The 20,912-nt window shown below is 37.5% G+C and overlaps 1 protein-coding gene across 10 annotated transcripts in view; it reads right to left on the minus strand.

Annotated features, from left to right (window-relative positions):
• The window catches only part of WDFY3 (WD repeat and FYVE domain containing 3), a 319,930-nt gene that overhangs the window by 154,337 nt on the left and 144,681 nt on the right, over window positions 1-20,912 (minus strand). For all 10 annotated transcript variants that reach the window (XM_039539787.1, XM_039539793.1, XM_039539788.1 and 7 more), the window contains 3 exons: window positions 16,313-16,479; window positions 12,125-12,592; window positions 9,110-9,211 (listed from right to left, as the gene is read on the minus strand). In XM_039539787.1, the coding sequence (XP_039395721.1) occupies window positions 9,110-9,211; window positions 12,125-12,592; window positions 16,313-16,479 (737 nt within the window). The remainder of the gene's footprint in view (window positions 1-9,109; window positions 9,212-12,124; window positions 12,593-16,312; window positions 16,480-20,912) is intronic.

Consider the following 20,912-nt stretch of genomic DNA (forward strand, 5'->3'; position numbering starts at 1 on the left):
GGAATAAGTAAATAACTTTTCCTTATCCACTTTCTCAACATCACTCATGATTTTATATACCTCTATCATGTCCCCCCTTAGTCTTCTCTTTTCTAAGCTGAAGAGTCTTAGCCTCTTTAATCTTTCCTTGTATGGGACCCTCTCTGAACCCTTAATCATTTTAGTTGCCCTTTTCTGAACCTTTTCTAGTGCTAGAATATCTTTTTTGAGGTGAGGAGACCACATCTGTACACAGTATTCGAGATGTGGGCATACCATGCATTTATATAAGGGCAATAATATATTCTCAGTCCTATTCTCTATCCCCTTTTTAATGATTCCTAACATCCTGTTTGCTTTTTTGACCGCCTCTGCACACTGCGTGGACATCTTCAGAGAACTATCCACGATGACGCCAAGATCTTTTTCCTGACTCGTTGTAGCTAAATTAGCCCCCATCATGTTGTATATATAGTTGGGGTTATTTTTTCCAATGTGCATTACTTTACATTTATCCACATTAAATTTCATTTGCCATTTTGTTGCCCAATCACTTAGTTTTGTGAGATCTTTTTGAAGTTCTTCACAATCTGCTTTGGTCTTGACTATCTTGAGTAGTTTAGTGTCATCTGCAAACTTTGCCACCTCACTGTTTACCCCTTTCTCCAGATCATCTATGAATAAATTGAATAGGATTGGTCCGAGGACTGACCCTTGGGGAACACCACTAGTTACCCCTCTCCATTCTGAGAATTTACCATTAATTCCTACCCTTTGTTCCCTGTCCTTTAACCAGTTCTCAATCCATGAAAGGACCTTCCCTTTTATCCCATGACAGCTTAATTTACGTAAGAGCCTTTGGTGAGGGACCTTGTCAAAGGCTTTCTGGAAATCTAAGTACACTATGTCCACCGGATCCCCCTTGTCCACATGTTTGTTGATCCCTTCAAAGAACTCTAATAGATTAGTAAGACACGATTTCCCTTTACAGAAACCATGTTGACTATTGCTCAAGAGTTTATGTTTTTCTATGTGTCTGACAATTTTATTCTTTACTATTGTTTCAACTAATTTGCCCGGTACCAACGTTGGACTTACCGGTCTGTAATTGCCGGGATCACCCCTAGAGCCCTTTTTAAATATTGGCATCACATTAGCTAACTTCCAGTCATTGGGTACCGAGGCAGATTTAAAGGACAGGTTACAAACCTTAGCTAATAGTTCTGCAATTTCACATTTGAGTTCTTTCAGAACTCTTGGGTGAATGCCATCTGGTCCCGGTGACTTGTTAATGTTGAGTTTATCAATTAATTCCAAAATCTCCTCTAGTGACACTTCAATCTGTGATAGTTCCTCAGATTTGTCATCTACAAAAGCCAGCTCAGGTTTGGGAATCTCCCTAACATCCTCAGCCGTGAAGACTGAAGCAAAGAATCCATTTAGTTTCTCCGCAATGACTTTATCGTCTTTAAGCGCTCCTTTTGTATTTTGATCATCAAGGGGCCCCACTGGTTGTTTAGCAGGCTTCCTGCTTCTGACGTACTTAAAAAACATTTTGTTATTACCTTTGGAGGTTTTGGCTAGCCGTTCTTCAAACTCCTCTTTGGCTTTTCTTATTACACTCTTGCACTTAAGCTGGCAGTGTTTGTGCTCCTTTCTATTTGCCTCACTAGGATTTGACTTCCACTTTTTAAAGGAAGTCTTTTTATCTCTCACTGCTTCTTTTACATGGTTGTTAAGCCACGGTGGCTCTTTTTTAGTTCTTTTACTGTTTTTGTTAATTTGGGGTATACATTGAAGTTGGGCCTCTATTATGGTGTCTTTAAAAAGGGCCCATGCAACTTGCAGGGATTTCACTTTAGTCACTGTACCTTTTAACTTTTGTCTAACTAACCCCCTCATTTTTGTATAGTTCCCCCTTTTGAAATTAAATGCCACAGTGTTGGGCAGTTGAGGTGTTCTTCCCACCACGGGGATGTTGAATGCTATTGTATTATGGTCACTATTTCCAAGCGGTCCCGCTATAGTTATCTCTTGGACCAGCTCCTGCGCTCCACCAGGATTAAATCTAGAGTTGCCTCTCCCCTTGTGGGTTCCCGTACCAGCTGCTCCATGAAGCAGTCATTTAAAGTACCGAGAAATTTTATCTCTGCATTTCGTCCTGAAGTGAAATGTTCCCAGTCAATATGGGGATAATTGAAATCCCCCACTATTATTGTGTTCTTAATTTTGATAGCCTCTCTAATTTCCCTTAGCATTTCATCACCACTATTACTGTCCTGGTCAGGTGGTCGATAATAGATCCCTAATGTTATATTTTTACTAGAGCATGAAATTTCTATCCATAGAGACTCTATGGAACATGTGGATTCGCCTAAGATTTTTACTTCATTTGAATCTACACTTTCTTTCACATATAGTGCCACTCCTCCCTCTGCACGACCTGTTCTGTCCTTCCGATATATTTAACCATGCATTACCATATTAAGAGAGACAATTTTCTTCCTGACCCTCAAGGATGACTTGTTTAAGTACTGAAGCATGAGGATTAATAACCTTTCTAGCTAGGATAACAATTAGTTAACTGCAGATTACTTTCTTAATTAATGTATAAGATATAAACCTTCTTCTTTCTACCCATTTCCAATTTTTTCCCTCCAGCTCTATCTTATGTCTCTTGGATCTGATACTACTATTAATGGACATGGTAAAATGGGAGGCTGATTGGCCTTTGACACAGTCACAGAACTAACTGCCCCTCTCTCTCTTTTGTGATCTCTCTGGATATGTCTATACTGCAATTAAAAACCAACAGCAAGCCCAGGCCAGCTGACTTTGGCTCATGGGGCTTGGGCAGCGGGACCGTTTCACTGCAGTGTAGACTTCTGGTCTCAGACTGCACCCTGAGCTCTGTGACCCTCTCACCTCAGAGGGTTCTTGAGCCTGGGCACCAGTCTGAATTCAGAAGTTTACTCTACAAAGAAACAACCCCTCAGCCTGAGCCCCATAAGCCCAAGTCAGATGGCATTGGTCAGCCACAGGTTTTTACTTGCAGTGTAAACATGCCCTCTGAGCACACTCCATCAGGTGTCAGGCCTTGTGCCTCTACATATCCTGGGGTGGAATTTTGCAATTCTCCTACTTCTAGACTTGGCTACAGTATCTTGTATGTACCATTCTGATCCTGCAGTTTCAACTGAGATCAGGCACCTGAGGTCTTCCCTTCAGGAGCTGGTGACCAGGCAGCCTTCTTAAAATAAAAGTATGGATTTGAGCAGAAGGAACAAAGCTTTGAGAAAAAAATACATTTTAAAAACAGTCTACATATATGTCATCTTACCTAAAGCCCTATCATTCTGTGATGGTGATCTAAGTAGGCCTTCCTTTTAGAGACAGTCCCAGCTGGTGCTGTATCTCAGGCTGGTTCCCCTGAACTACCACAACATCTCCTTAGAGAGAGAGAGTGCCTTTCAAACCCTGCTATCGTTCTTTGGTTTGTCTGCGTTCTGAGGCTTTGACACTTGTTGTCAAAAGCAGTCCACCTAGGCTCCCTGGGAAATCAAGCCAGAGTTCTCAGAGCCAACAGTTTCTGTTTTGTCCTTTAGCAACTCTCAAGTGTTTGTTGTGGGGTAGCTTCCTCAGACACTTTTTCCATCCTCCTCATTTTTCAAGATTCATTCCTGTTCATTCCCAATACAGTCACAGAGAAAACACCCCTAACAAGCCCACCAGAATATTCATAAATTATCACAGACGGCTCAAAATCCATCAGATACAGCATTCATTATTATATACTTTATTATATCTCCTCTTAATCTCAGTATAAATGAAGTAATCCTGATTCTTTAAATCTCTCCTTGCATGGAAGCTCTCCAGAACAAGTATTTTTTGTCACCCTTCTCTGGTTCTTTTCCATTTCTGCTGTGCCTTTTCTGAGATGAAACAATCAAAACTGAACACAGCATTCAAGGTGAAAGCATATAATTGATTCATATAATACAATTGTAATATACGCTGTATTATTCTTGATAACCTCCTTAACAGAGCCTAACTTGCTTCTTTCATCCATCAGTGAACAGATATTCTCATTAAGTCGCTCAGCATGACTTTTTTTTTCCTCTTAAGAGTTACAACGCATCAGTATGCTTGAATAATATCATTTTCTCCTCCAAAGTACACTGAGTTGCATTTGTCTGCTTTGAATATTATCTGTTATTATATTTTCCAATTACCTACTGTAGTTCCATTAGTTTCTGGTGGAGTTCTTCACAATCTAATCTTGTCATACTTACTTAATGTTAATAAATAGCAACTTTGGGCACCATATTAGGCACCCTTGTCTTCCATATAATTGACTACCATAAAACCTACAATAGACACCGGGATTTTCCGGTATTAACCTCTTTGCATGCTGACAAATAGGCCACATTTTCCTACTTAGTTTCCTATGTCTTGATTTTATGTTCCACCTTACACTTTACCTTTTTCTTCACAGCCTCCTACTTTGCATAAGCTACTATTCTAAAACCATTTTCAGTGGATTCAAGGTTAGCAAGACCTATTTTACCCTTAAAGATATTTTGATGGAACAAAAGTCAGGAATTCTAAGATATAGTAACTGCATTTCAGACACCTTGCTGAAACCATCACACATTATTCACAAGAATGTGAGCAAGTGTTAGCAGGATCAGGGCCTTAAATTAATAAGGGGAAAATATCTGCTATATATACACAATATAATATTTTCAAATGATACTTAGTGTTCTTAATTGCCAATAAAAATTTCACATAAATTGTCTGATATTAATTCTGATTCCTAAGTTTTCAGGTTCCCTTTTCTCCACTCCTAAAGAAACAATCTCAGTCATCCAAATGTAAAATAGTACCTGAAACAACTTCTGACTAGTAACCACCACATTTTCACTTTTGCATATCTCCAAAATGGAAAAACAAAATTTTATCAAAACGTTCCAAAACAAGACATTTATTTCTATACTCAGACTAAACAATGCAATACATCAGCCTAATACAGTAATTTTTACAGAAAGCTAAAAACACCTAAAAATACAGGCTCATAATGGAAATACTTTCTTAATCATAATTAAAATAAATCTGATTTGTAGTCTGCAGAAAAACTGGTCGTCGCCCAACACAAAACTCTGCCGAGATTTAATAGCAAGGTATTAATAAGATTTCCATTATTTTTACAGAGTGAACTTTAAAACACTTGAGTATATCACGAAATATCACATTGCAATTGAATTATCAAAACAAATGAACAGTAAACGTTCTGACCATTACTCTGATTGCTTTTTAAATTATTTGTTTACTTGCTAATTTGCCACATTAAGTAATTCACAATAGGTCTTCCAGCCATGGTAATTAGCAAGGTTCTGCTGTAACCGAGTTAGTGCTACAATATCAACTAAGGGGAAATGGGATTATTGTTTTGCACTACACAGTTTATGGAAGAAATTTTATCTTATAAATATATATTTTTTTACACAATGAAGGGAATATCCAGTGTACTGAATTTAATTTTCTATTCCATAAGTTAGGGATAAATATATAAATGTATGATTGGGGGAAAAATTTAGTTATCAAGGTTATCTGATGTGAAACCAAAGACGTATTCCACTCTGTACTTCATCAACAACAAAATAATGTACTCCAATTACAAACTGTTTTACATGGCTAAGTATTTTAAGCTTTCATTTTACTAGCAAAAAGTTGCAGGAGTAAGACAGCCTGATAGATAGTTACTGTCAAAAAGGTAATTCAGTGGGTAACTATTAGGAATGTTGTTGACAGGCTGCCAAGAAGAATTATGTCAGTTTGCATTTGGTGCAGGTGTGAAATGATATCCACTATGGAAACACTGTATGGTAGGTAACCTATTTCATAAGAAGAGAACAGAACATTAATACAGCATCAAAGAGAAACTCATACCCTAACTGGGAGAGATGTAAATTCACTATGTTAAGGAAAATGGTATTTATTTTTTTTATTTTATTTTTTTTAATTTCAGACATTTATCACCTATATTCATAACATTTATTGAGCACTTGAAACATTTCCCATTTAAAGTAAGATACCACAAACCACATTAAAGGGAAATAACATGGTGCAGTAATGATTGTTTGTTTGGGTGGTTTTTTTGTTTATTTGTTTATGTTTATTTGTAACTGTAGCTAGACTCGCATCAAAATTACAGAAGTAATCATTTTAAATACACATGCACACATTCTTCAACGTAAAATCCAGAGAAGCTTCCACTTTCCTGCTTTTGGCCAGAAGAAAGAAATAAAGTCAGGAAAAAATTAATTCTGCTTAAAAGCCATTATGACAAGCACTGGAAGTGTTTCACACTTCTAGGTAAATTTCTATACATTTTTACAAATTATTTCCTTGTAAATATTGTGTTGTAACTTTTTTTAAATTTTATTGTTACTTAGTCTCCATCAGTTCCAGATAAAACTAGATGGCTCCCACAGCCCACTTTGATTTCTCCTCCCCTTCTTTGTTTGTTATAAGGATAGATCATTCCTTCAACAGTCGTTCTTCCCACCCTATGGCCTGACATCAGCTTTACCCCTTACACAGGCTTCCCATCCAAAGCCTATTGAAGTCAATTATTTCAAAGGGCAGGTGGTGTAAGTTACTTAAAACAGAGAGTGTGGCATACAAAACTAAAATAGGGTGGGGGGGATTGGAAGAGATAGCTCAGTGGTTTGAGAATTGGCCTGCTAAACCCAGGGTTGTGAGCTCAATCCTTGAGGGGGCCACTTAGGGATCAGGGGCAAAAATCAGTACTTGGTCCTGCTAGTGAAGGCAGGGGGCTGGATTCCATGACCTTTCAAGGTCCCTTCCAGTTCTAGAAGATAGGTATATCTCCAATTATTATTGTTTAAAAAAACCTCCAAAAATACTAATTGATTATTAAATATCACTGCAGTTTCCAGATTGTTCCCATTCACTTGGGATTCATTCTTCTCCCCTACCCCTCAGGAACATTACAGGTTAGCCACCAAACAATGTTTTATGAGCAACTGGGCTGCTTTCAAATTTATCTGTATTCAGAAAGCCTAAATCAGAGACTGATCAATACACCCAGCTAAACTTTTGATACACAAAACAACTCAGCTGCCTGTAAAAGGCTTCTGAACAAAGTACCATGACTGAAGGGGTAACATGATGCTTTTATCTGACTGCAAACTGCTGTTAGACACAGAGGCTGAATTTCAGAAAGGAAAAGGAAACAAATAAAAAAGTTTCAGAGTAGCAGCCGTGTTAGTCTGTATCCACAAAAAGAACAGGAGTACTTGTGGCACCTTAAAGACTAACAAATTTATTGTAGCATGTGCTTTCGTGAGCTACAGCTCACTTCTTCGGATGCATAGAATGGAACACACAGACAGGAGATATTTATACATACAGAGAACATGAAAAGGTGGAAGTATGCATAACAACAGGAAAAGTCTAATCAATTGAGATGAGCTCTTATCAGCAGGAGGAAAAAAAACTTTTTGAAGTGATAATTAAGATGGCCAATAGAAGGTGTGAGGAGAACTTAACATAGGGAAATAGATTCAATTAGTGTAATGACCCAACCATTCCCAGTCTTTGTTTAGGCCAGAGTTAATTGTCATAGGTTTATTCCCCACTTTGAACTTTAGCATTCACAAGATGGGGACCTGCATGGACTCCTCTAAACTAAAATCCTAGTTTAGATCTGGTTTTCGCTGCCACCAGTCAAGTTTTAAGTGTCTGACACTCCCTGTTCCCCCAAAAACTTCCCCTGGGGAACACAGATTCAAACACCTTGAATCTGAACACAAAGGGAAATAATCCATTTCCCTCCTCCCCTCTCCTAGTACTTAGGAGAGATACCTGGATTCAAATTCCTTGAATCAAACAAAGAGGGATTCACTTTTCCCCCTCCCCTCTCCTAGTGCTTAGGAGAGAAAAAAGTTACATTCTAGCAGTCAAGACCACGTGCACAACAGTGCTTTGCCAACACAGCGGTTGTTCTCAAACTTTCTAAATTAAAGTAAGTCGAATCATGATCATTTTAACAGCTTCTAATTTCTCTTTGCTAAGTAAAAATAAAAGTAAAAAAGGCCTAGATTCTTTGAAACACAGGTGAGGGTTGAGGAAAAGAAATAGGCAAGAATAAAGACATTTTCAAGAGCTTTAGGCCTATAGCTGCTAATTTCTGTAGTGTATTTTTTTTTAAATTGGTCAGCAAGTGGTATGATTTAAAAGAGTTATCAGCTTCCCCTCCCTCTTATTTACACAGAGGGCACATATATGTAAATTAGATACAGCTTGAGGATGAAATACACAAACAACGAGGAAGCACTCCATGCATCTGAAGAAGTGGGGTTTTTTACCGAAGAAAGCTTATGCCCAAATAAATCTGTTTGTCTTTAAGGTGCCACCGGACTCTTCATTGTTTTTGTGGATACAGACTAACACGGCTACCCCTCTGATACACAATAAAGTAACCTACATTATAATGTCAGTTTGAAAATAGCCTAATTTTCAAAACTACATATGTAACGGAGTACACACCTGGTACATGCAAATTGGAAATAAGCTCAAGTAAAGGGCAAGGTGTGTTTAGTTAGACATCTATACATTCAGTTACTCAATTTGTGTGAATATCCAGTGATTTCAGTAGCAAATAAGATATTCAGTAACGTGCTCCTAATTTATATTATAAACTTTACGTATAGCTTATTTTTAGTAAAAAGTTAACCCTATAACTAAACAGACTGAAAGTGTTCATAGTCCTTTCATTATGTTGTTTTAACTGTATTATATAGATTTTTATTCTTAAAAATATAACAGGAAACAAAGTAAAACTATTTTCAATTCCTGCAGCACACGGCAGTCAATACATGACTCACGGACAAGATCATCAGTAGACTTTGACCACAGAAATTGAATGTAATAATAAAGTGCCGTACTATTAATATGTTGTATTTCAAGGTCAAAAGCATTATAAGTGATGCAAACAATCTCACATTTAGCCCAATCAGTCAATACCACTCATTTAAATCATGTCTTTTTAAGTATGCACTTCAGAGTCCACCATTATCATAACTGATGTAACTTCTATAATTACCTGCATTTGTGTTTGATCCTTGTAGTAGTACTGTCAAGGTCTCCATAACCAATAAAGCTAGCTGCTTTTGGTCCTCCAAAGAACTGAGGTTTCTCGAATCCCCTAGAAAATAATTTCAAAAGTTCATTGCACTGAAAACAACAAAGCTGACTTTTTAAAAAAAATAAATGATTAAAAAATAAAGTTTTGTTCCTTTCAACAATCCCCTTTTTTTTGGCTTCCACACAAAAAACATCCTCTAACAAACTTTTAAACCACAGAAACACTCAGGAAAGTTGCGACAAATTAACTTAAGGTTAAATAATGTATATTAAAATACATTAAACCCACCTGCAGATGCTCTCATTGAGAAGTACAATTGCCTTAGTTTGCTTTAGCTTAATCCACACAGGAATATCATGTGCTTTAACATCACACCTTTAGTTAAGTCATCTCAACTTTCCTCAGGGCTTCTCGAAACAAATATTTTGTTCGCAGCAAGATGGGGTGTAAATCTTCCCTGCACTAGTGTGTCGGGCACTAGCTATCTGCATGGATCCTGCTGATGCCCACTAACAGTTTGTTAATGTGCTTTGATCTATCCTACTTTGAAACAGGAGATTAAAGTGCACTAATGAACTGTTAGTGGGCATCAGCAGAGTCCACCCAGACAGTGAGCATTAGGCTAGTGCACAGCAGACTCACATCCAAGCTAAACATCTAAACGTTTGTGTAGACAAGTTCTAACAATTAAAATCTGCAGTAGGTGACACAAACCGTTAATGATTTCCAAAACAAAAACAACTTTTATCACTACGTTAAAGACTCATGCTCTCATTCTACTGAAAGAAAACAGTTCACTCTCCACCCAAGCATGAAAATACAGCTCTTTTTTGGGAAAGTTAACTTGAAAAAAAAATCTATTAAAACAGAAGAGAAGCAGTAATTTGCAATAATCAAATAAAAGAATCCTCTCACTCTTTATACTTAAAATAAGACAGTTACCAAAGTGGTCTGAAGCACCAAACAAAAAATTAACATCTCTCTTTTGCTCTCTAACGAGCAGCACAACTAATAATTTCTTACAAAATGGTATGCAAAGTTTAAGTCAGAAATTTGTTTTAAAAGTGAATTATCACAACAAATGAAAACAGGTTGACAACTGTATAGTAGACATTGCACCTGTATCTATTATTTCAGTGTTTATAATTCTACTTCCTGATGCTGTAATACCATATATTTTTAAGTGTGCAGGGTTTGTCCTATTCAATTCTTAGATAGAGAGCTTCCAAGAAAAATCCCAGTGCACTGCATTACGTGATGCTGATGATTCATCAAGCATGTGAGCTGAACCAATGCCAAGCACAGTATTTTAAGTGTGTTGTGCTGCTTGATCAAAGAGACATCTTAACTGCTTTGGTGGTTATTAAAGATCCCATAGCACTTTCAAAAGAGTAAGCGTACGGCTCCTAGTGCCCTATCCAAATGTCGATTTGATCCTTTTGTTGACAGACTCTAGATAGGCACTCTTAATAACTGAAGTGTTTTTCGGGGGGCGGGGGGCTGCAGGCTTAGGACTTCATCTAGTAGGCCACCACCACTCACATTAACAAATCTCTAGGACATGGTGCAGGGCAGATTTTTCATCAAGTATTTGATTATGAACTATTGCTGGTTACTTATTATGGTCTGAGCAGTTTAAAATGGTTTATCAAGATATCACACGCTGAGATGCCACAGGCAACAGATGCATAAAATTCATTAGACATGTTATAGGTTGAATGGAGACAAGCAAAATATAGTTTCAGCCAGAAAACTCAACTGTTACATGGTATAAGTGAGAAGTGTTCAACACCTGAAATGGATGAAGAGATTTGTTTGTGTGTTTATAGCAATATAGCCCCACAAAGCTTGAAAGGACTCTGCAAACATGGACCCTCTCTCTCACATGGAGAAAAAGTGACTCATTGGGACTTCTTCAGAGGTGAAAGTAAGCTGGTACACCCCGGTACAGTGTACCAGCAAGAGTCGGTGCGCCATACCGGGGGCCCGGCTTCCCCAGGTGGCAATTTAAAGGGCTTGGGGCTCCCAGCACTGGCTGGAGCCCCAAGCCCTTTAAATTGCCGCCAGAGCCCCGCTGCTGGAGCCCTGGGGTAGCGACAGCAGGGCTCCGGAGGCTATTTAAAGGGCCCAGGGCTCCCGCTGCCTCTACAGCCCCGGCCCTTTAAATAGCCACTGGAGCCCTGCTGTTGGAGCCCTGGGGTAGCAGCAGCAGCCAGGGGCTCCGGCAGCAGTTTAAAAGGCCTGGGGCAGTAGCGGCAGCTGAGCCCTTGGCCCTTTAAACTGCTGGCGGAGCCCCCAGCTGCCGCTGCTACCCTGGCGGGGGAGGGGAGGGCACTTACCGGTACAGGGCGGAACGGAGCTGGCTCTGACCCCCCCCCATCCCCACCCCTTCTGCCTGAGGCCCCACCCCTTCCAGGGGCCAGAGCCAGCCCCAACCTAGCCTGTACCAGTAAGTCTCTATTTCTACTTTCACCCCTGGACTTCATGCAAGAATAAAGGTCTGTGCTTCAAGAGTACTTTAGTAGGTTAGACCATATTGTAAACTACTGTGGTAACTGGGATGAAAGCCAATATATAATCAATATATAATTATACAGAGGGCATTCCCCTCTTGTTAATTTTTGCCCTGTACTAGAATAACCTAAATATAATGTTACATTAAACAGTTTTTTTTTAAGTGGAAAACTCCAGCTACTATCTATTTTTAATAAATATTTTGCACTTATATAGTACCTTTCATTAGAGTACCTCAAAGCACTTTCTAAAGGTTGATAAATATTATCATAATATTACATAAGAAAACAAGTACAGAGAGTTTAAGTGAGCTTCACATCATCACATAGTAATTAATTGGCAGTGTTGAGAACAGAACCCAGGTGACCCAACTAACCAGAACTAGCCCTGCTAACCAACACTAGTCTCTTTTAGCATCCAAAAACATGTACATAAATAAAAACAAGGAAAACACTCTACCTTGATCATTCAGCGCCTGAGTGGGATCTTTCAAAAGGGCTGCATATTTGTGCAAAAGGTTTACCATCACCTCCAGAAGCCCCACCTCCCTGAAGACATCCTTAAAGATGTAGTCATGACGGGTGAACTTAAGAAGTGTTTTCATTGCAATGATGCTACACTGGTAAGACGTGCTGGACTTTAAGAGGATGCTGACACTAATCAGTTCTTTACAAGGAATATAATTCAAGCTAAAGACGACAAACTCCAGCATCTCAAAGTATTTGGTCTGCACTTCTGGAAGCTTGGAAATTTTCTCTGCAAACTGGGACAAGGTGTGCTGTGATTCCAAGATGAAGTAGTTGGCATTGTCCGCTATGTAAATATTTGTAATGGCATCCAAAATAATTTGTGCAAGATAGTTAGTTTTTGCTTTCAAAAATGCATTTTGAAGGACAGCGAAAGCTTGAATATTCCTCACACTATGACCTACAATAGGAAACAAGGGGGAAAAAAACAAAATTCTTTATACCTATTTGCTTGACCATATTAAGGGAGAAGTATGAATTAAACAAACAAACAAACAAACAAGCAGAAACAAATTCTACTAAAATGGATTTTTCAAAGAGCAAGAACACACTAAAACATCCTTTAAAGGAACTCCTCCCACTTATTTCACAATTCTGAATTGAAAGATCTATTATTTATTGTTGCTTAAGATGGCATTTCTCTTTGAAAATAAACTTTGGCATGTGTACCAACCGAAAAATATAGTATTTTAAATGATCAAATCTGAATGCAATTTAACAGATTAAAAATCTGAATAGGTCATAGTTGAGATAGGAAATTTACTTCTTTGAGAAGCACTATGTTTGATCCATAATGGAAAACTTTGCAGCAACTGTGTGCCAATCAGTCATCTATAGTAATGCAAGCAGACTGAGTTTGGAACAATATGCAGCAGCAACCCCCTCACAACAACCTCTCAATAATATCACAAGTAGTAATGCCAGTCATAACAAAAAAAGTGTTGACCAAATTAAAGCTCAGTAACATGCACATTCTTTTAACTTCCCCCACCTCTGAACAGATTGGAAGTCACTTGTGGAACAAAGAGAGTTAGACCAGATTGCAGGACCAGGGGGTTTGGCATTACATCCCTGAGTGGGCTACAGACACTGCCAGCCAGTGGTGGCCCTCCTTTAGGAAGGCTATTCTTGCCCAATTCCGAGGGATTCTTTCAAGAGCTGGGATTGGCTGGCCAACAAAATGCTCTCCTTTAAAGTAAGAGCAACAGGCAGAGAGTGTCCTCTTTTAATCCACTCTTTCCTATTGCAAAAATCTATTTCCCTTTACCTTTTTTTCTTTTATGGTTATTGTCGCAGAGGGCCATAAGTTGGCATGGGGTTAAGAGGGGATGTGGAGTTAATAGTCATAAGCAGATCACAGGCACTTTTGGCCTTTGATGCAACTGTGCTGTTCACATTGTGCAGACACCTTGAGCTTTGAACTGATGGTACAGGCACGTGGTACAATTAACTTGTCTTCGATTCATATTATCTCAAAGTTGGGAGGCTGGTCCTGGCAACATGGGTTAGACTTCCCTCAGTGGTGATAGAATTATAGTGTTTGGTGAGACCAACCACAAACAAGCTAAGGTTTTGTCTTCCTGGGCAATTCTGTGGCACAATAATACAGCTGGAGTTTAATGGATCCTTGGGCGTATGCACAGATGTAGAATGTCTATATGGACAATCATTTGCAGAAGAACAGGATAGTTTATCTGTCTTATATCTGGGAACAGAAGGATGATGAAAAAGAGTAGAGAGCCCTCAACCTCCATATCCCAATGGTTATAGATACTGGAAGTATACCCTCATTCATGAGTGAGTTTTCTGATATAGTCAAGGTTAATAAATGCAAAATGTGAGCAAACATCTGCAATATTTGAAAAGATTTTTCTTGCCATTAATAGTTTTGCACTGCACGGATACTTCTTTAATGTTGTATTACTCTCATTAGTCCAAACATCAGAGTACACTGGGGTCACAGAATATAATTGCTGCAAAAACTTTCATGAGCTGTGTTAAATTTGTGTAATATAATACTTGTCATGTAGTCTAACCTATCATACACAGAATTATACTGGTCTGCACTAAAAGCCTACATACTACTATTGGCCTTCTAACAGGTTTTCTTGGGCAGGATGGGGATGTTTGAGAGGAGTGGATGGTAAAAGATTAAGAAGGAATTACATAGTAGTACATTAATGGTAAAAATTTGAGAAAGCCAATTAACCTCTTTAGTAACATATGTACCATGGCATGGACTTAATTATCTAAGTAAAGGCTATAAAATGTACAAAACAACTTTAAAACAATTTAATCACACACTTGTAGCTTTTTGTGAAGCGTTCCATAGTATGAAGCCATCTTTAGTTTGAGAGCTGTAGCTCTGAATCTCAAGTATGAGACTGAAATCCAAAAGTGCGGCATCTATTAAAATTCAGTTCCAAAAGAACTTCATAAAATCTTCTAAAAATAAAAACTGGAACTACTATGCATTATATACATCATTAACCTTCAGATAGTCTGATAAAATTTTATTTTCAAATACTAATTGAAAACATTTGTTTTAAATCAACCTGTAATTTGTTTTTAGATTTTTTAAAAAAAGAGACAGCACACAGATTTATTGTTTGCACTGAATGCTATCTTCATTTGTTATGCTCCATTAGTCACTTATCTAAACAAAACTGAACTTTTAATGCCACATTTCATTCTTTCCTTGAAGACTGAAAACAGAACCTTTTGAAATGTAATATGTAACAACTGCATATACGGAACAAGCATCCTATAAAAAGCATTAATACCAATATTGCATTGCAAAGCCACACATTAATTTTTCTCTTCTAAATTACTAGCTTTTCATGATTGTTTTAAAATGAAAGATGTTGAATAGTTAATTGAGAGATCATGAAATGTGCAAGAAAGATGGACAGTTACAGAGCCTGCAAAACTGCTACTGTATCCAGGGAATAGGCATAGCACAAGCACCAGAAACAAGACCCTCCTACATGAGCCTGTAAAGTATTAAACACAGCAGGAACCATTCTGTTGGGCAGAAAAGGACAAGTCACACATGGAGTAATTAGCAGATCTACTGCTAGATGGATCCACAAGCCTAACCCTCCCTAACATCTGAAGCCTGTCGGGGTCCCAGGTGTTACTAAAACTTACAGACAGTTGAATTGAAGCAGATTAGCTTCTCAGCCACTCCTCACCAAGGTTCTAGGCCTCGTTTACACAAGAACTTACACTAGTCTAACTAAAGGTGTGTTTTTAAATCAAGTTAGTTAAACTAGTGCAAAACGCACGTGGGCATTCTTAAACCAAGTTAAATCTGGTGTGTATCCTTTTAGCTTCATTGAGTAAGAAATCAATTTTAAACTAAACTGACATTAAACAGCTTAAATGAATTTAAGAGTGTCCACATAAAGGTGTTGAACTGGTTTAACTAAACCTGTTTATAAAATCAATTTCAACTAAATGGGTGCAACTTCGTGTGTGTGTGTGTGTGTGTGTGTGTGTGTGTGTGTGTGTGTGTGTGTGTGTGTGTGTGTGTGTGTGTGTGTGTGTGATATATATATATAAAATCTAGGTCTAGATAGACAGACAGAAAGAAGAGGGAATATTCCTTTAAGTTCCTACTACTACTTAAGCCTAGTTTCCAAACTTATATTGATTTAGTCAAACTAATACTAACCCCTCTGGGGACAATTTATTTCTGTTTAAGAGAAGATTTCAGTTTAGCATACATTTCTCTAATTGACTTAAGCTAAAATGAAACAAACTTGCTTTAAAATGAAAAAACCTGAACAGTATCCACAAAGCCTTTTGCACCAGTTTTACAAAAATCAGATTAAAATCACGCTATAAATTATATGTATCCAAACTCTTAAGATTTGCATGGAGGATCTATTTAATCTGTACTTTGTAGAGGGGTGATTCAGCATTTGGAGCTAAATGAGGAGAAATTGCCTCCCTTATTTTCATCTGGACACTAGCAATTAAGCAAAATCACCTTTTAAAGTCAATATTTAATTAGTGATGTTAGAAGAAACATGAACTGTATATGGTTTCTGTAGTGTACCAGAAATTTCTCCCCCAATAAGACTTCTGCTGTGTGTGATACAAACAGTAAACTCACCTTTGCCTGCAGGTTGTGGGACTGCAAATCCAGGCAACAGAAAAGGTGCCCCGGTGGTAATACCAGCTGGTTTTAATTCATTGACACCATATGTTGTCAGTGAAGTTATCAGATTAACCAAATCCTTCAACGCATCCTTGGATTCCGCCTCTTTTGCCTGTTCTAATCTAAAGAACATACGTACAATGGATCATATTAGCACATATTCACTTTAACATAAACCATTCACTCAAACTCATCTGAGGTTTATTTATTTAGTTAGTTTTGCTTTTTCTTAAATTAAGGAGAGATGTTAATTTTAGAGGCACAGATTTAGTGACTGAGAATTCTGAAGCCAAAGGCTAGAGTTCACCACATTTCCATATTTTAAACTCTTCTAAGTTTTATAGTATTCGATTGATTAAGCATTATTATTTGTATTATGGTAGCATTTGGAAAATCAGATTGAGATCGGGGCTTCAGTATGCTAAACACATAGTAAAAGGTTATCCTTGACCCAAAAAATAGTAACCAGACAAATCAACAGGGGACATGAAAGGAAAGGAAGTATCATCATTTTACAGATGAGGAAATAAGGCACACAGTAAATACATAAAAGGAGTATACCTTAATATAACGCTGTCCTTGGGAGCCAAAAAAATCTTACCGCGTTATAGGTGAATCTGTGTTATATTGAACTTGCTTTGATCCACCAGAGTGCGCAGCCCCCCCCCCCCCCCCGGAGCACTGCTTTACCACATTATATCCAAAATTGTATTATATCAGGTGGCGTTATATCGAGGTAGCGGTGTAATTCAAAGAAAGTTGTGCAACATGCAAAACTTCATAAGTACACAGTTAGCAGAAGGGAACTGCAGAAGGGAACTGCAGAAGTCTTTATATGAAACTCTTTGAAATGCAATTCTTCGTAAGAAAAATTACTATACCAAGAATATAATAAATGATATCACTACTAACATTAGTGTACACAGATACTTTATTATATTCAATTACTGTAAAAAAAAAAGGGACTAAATCTTCACAGAGTGGAAAAGGCTCAGCATAATTAGGGGCCAAAGAACAGGGGACAGCTTTAGGATGAAAACAAAATAATTGATCCTAAAAATAATAAATCACAATATGCAGTAGAACCTCAGAATTACGAACATTTTGGGAATGGAGGCTGTTCATAACTCTGAAGAAAATGTTATGATTGTTCTTTCAAAAGTTTACAACTGAACATTGACTTAATACAGCTTTAGAACTTTAATGCTGCTTTCCCTTTATTTTTTTAGTAGTTTATGTTTAACACAGTACTGTATTTACTTTTTTTTTTTTGCTCTCTGCTGCTGCCTGATTATGTACTTCCATTTCCAAATGGACGGATAAAAATCAATTATTTAAAAAAATAAATAAAATCAGATTTTTTTAAAATTTAAATCAGATTTTTTTGATAAAATGCTTTTTGAGGAAAAAACCTCTCTAAAGATAGTTTTAATTAAGATACATTATAGCTCAAAGATATCATCATGGAATAGGGATTATAAATTCTAATTCTATAGTATGAGACAATATATTCATGTAATGTTTAAGAAAAGTTTTGTAAATGAGTTCCGATAGTTCATGGATTAGGGACCCAATCTTATGGAGTTCCAGGGGCTTCTGTATAGATTATTTAGGTTAATCTTTCTATTTACCCAATGGGACTCAGTGCTCAGTGGAGAAGATACCATCAGAGATGGTTAGTTTTGCAGTTCTCAATCTGTGGATTTGTGTCTCCAGAGATAACATGCTTGTTAACAGCAAAAATGTTTTTAAATAAATAAATCAATAATATAGAGAGGTGAGAAATAACAAATCTCAACCCTATTGTCCCTCTGCAAATTTGTGTACACAGAGTCAATCCCTTACCTCTCTCTAAAAGGGCAAAGTTTCAAAACGTTCAATGAACAGAAGATTGTTGGGGACGGAATAGATCTGGAAAGGAGAAGTCTGGAGATAAATGTGAGAAGGGGGGGGGGGGGATAGGACAGTAGAAACAAAAGTAAAACAGTTTGAGCAGCATATTCCAGAAGTCTTGAGGTCTGTCTTTCTGAGTGTAGCCTTCATTGATTTGAAATCTACCATACCATTCTCTCACTAGAAGGGAAAACCTACAATGGCAGCAGGCCGTAAAGGAGACCCAGTTTGGGAATATTTTAATGACATTCCTCTACCTGTGGGTAAGACAGGCACGTGTGCAAAATACAAACAGTACAACAAAGAAATGCAAGGCCTGGTTGCCCAAATGAAACATCATGTGAAGTGTTCCTTCTCAGGAGGAAGCTGCGTTGATGAAAGGAACATGTCGGAACACGCAGGATCTTCAGGTTGGCAAACTTTTTTTATTTTATACTTCTTTCTTAAGGACTGCCTGTCTTCCTTCTGGACTATTATTGAATTCTCATGTTTGAGCAAAAAAGATAGTTGTTACTCTATAGTACTATCATTTTAGATGCAGCTGTGATGAAAAATAAATAGCTGAAATAGGCAGATCTTCCTTTTACAATTTCACCTTTAAAATAGTACTGTCAGTGAATGCAATGAGTAATACTAAATGAGCAATATGGTAATAATAATTAAATAACTGCATTGACTTATTTTGTTTAGGAGAATCCATCCTCAACATATAGGATTCTGAAGACTATCCACCTTCAAGATCACCATCATTTTCTATAGTTTCAATTATTCATTTTCTGATATAGCTGAAAAGTTTTCAAAATAAATCATGTTAAAAATGTATATTGTGTACCTTCTAAAAATGAAACCTACGTCTATCTCTGAGTTATGAAGTATATGTATTAAGGTTACAACAACCAACAAGAATGCACTTTTATGGAGAAACCCATGATTAAATTGAGTCTTCCTGACTAGTGATTTAAATCAAATCCACCCTGGGCATGTGATTGACTGGTCAGTTTGTAACCCTGGTGTTCATAACTCTAAGGTTCTACTATAGTGCAATGTAAACCTACATTTCAACAATTTATATTTATAACCAATGTGACCAGTCTTAACTTGTTTGTAACAATGACAAAAAACATTCTTTCAATACATTTTGTCTGTTACATTGCTCCTAAATGAAAAATAATCACAGAATAATAGAAATGTGAGACAGGACGGGACCTCGATAGGTCATCTATTCCAGTACTCTGCACTGAGGCAGGACTAAATATTATAGACTGTCCCTGAAAGGTGTTTAACCCGTTCTTTGATACCACCAATGACAGAGATTCCACAACCTCTCTAGGTGATTTGTCCAGTGCATAACTACCCTTACAGCTGGGAAGTTTTTCCTAATGTCTAACCTGTATTTCCCTTTGCTGCAATTTAAGCCCATTGCTTTTCACCTGTCCTCAGTGGATAAGGAGAACAAATTATCCTCCTCCTCTTTATAACAACCTTTTACTTATTTGAAAGCTATCATCAGGCCCCCTCAGTCTTCTCTTCTCTAAACTAAACAAACCCATTGTTTTCAATCTTTTCTTGTAGGTCATGTTTTCTACACCTAAAATCATTTTTGCTGCTCTCCTCTGGACTTTCTCCAATTTGACCACATCTTTCCCAAAGTGTGGTGCCCAGAACTGCACACAGTTGCCGTTTTTTCAGTGCTGATTAGAGTGGAAGAATTACTTCTCATGTCTTGCTTATAACACTCCTGCTTCTACATTTCAGAATTAATGTTTGCTATTTTTTGCGACAGTTACATTGTGACTCATTTAGTTTGTGATTCACTATAACACATAGATCCTTTTCTGTATATTCCTTCCTAGGTAGTCATTTCCCATTTTGTATTTATGCAATTGAGTACTCCTTCCTAAGCTCATACTTTGCATTTGTCCTTACTGAATTTCATCCTATTTATTTCAGACTATTTCTCCCTTTTCAAGATCATTTTGAATTCTAATTCTGTCTTCCAAAGCACTTGCAACCCTTCCCTGTTTGGTATTGTTCACAAACTTGATAAGTGCGCTCTCTATGCCATTATCCAAATCACTTATGAAGATACTGAATAGAACTAGACCAGGAAAGATCCCTGAGGGACCCCTCTGAATATGCCCTTCTACCTTGACTGTGAACCATTGATAAACACTGTGAGTACTGTTTTCCAGCCAGTGCACCTACACTGTAGTAGGTTTGTCTAGACTATATTTCCCTAGTTTGCTTTTGAGAAGGTCATGTGAGACCATATCAAAACCCTTATGAAAATTGAGATATAATGGCTAAATAGAAAATATTTAGATGTTGCAGTCTCTCCATTATTTACCAATAAGGAAAAAAAACTGCACTACTGAGCAAACCATAACAACTCCCAGCACAGAAAACATCTAAAGCTTTCTCAGAGATTCAGAAATTTTAAGGAACCATCATGATTAATCTGTCTGCCCTCTTGCACAACACAGGCCACAGGACTTTGGCCAGTACTTCTAGCATTGGGCCCCATAACTTGTAGAATGAAAGCATATATTTTATGAAGACATTTAAAAATTAATTCTACAAGTATGAAACTATACAACATACATATTTCTAAATATGTCGCCATTAAACAAATTTGCAATTTTCTTACTAAAATTTTCAAAGG

This window comes from Mauremys reevesii, linkage group 5, assembly GCF_016161935.1.
Source record: "Mauremys reevesii isolate NIE-2019 linkage group 5, ASM1616193v1, whole genome shotgun sequence".
Classification (NCBI taxonomy): Eukaryota; Metazoa; Chordata; order Testudines; family Geoemydidae; genus Mauremys; species Mauremys reevesii.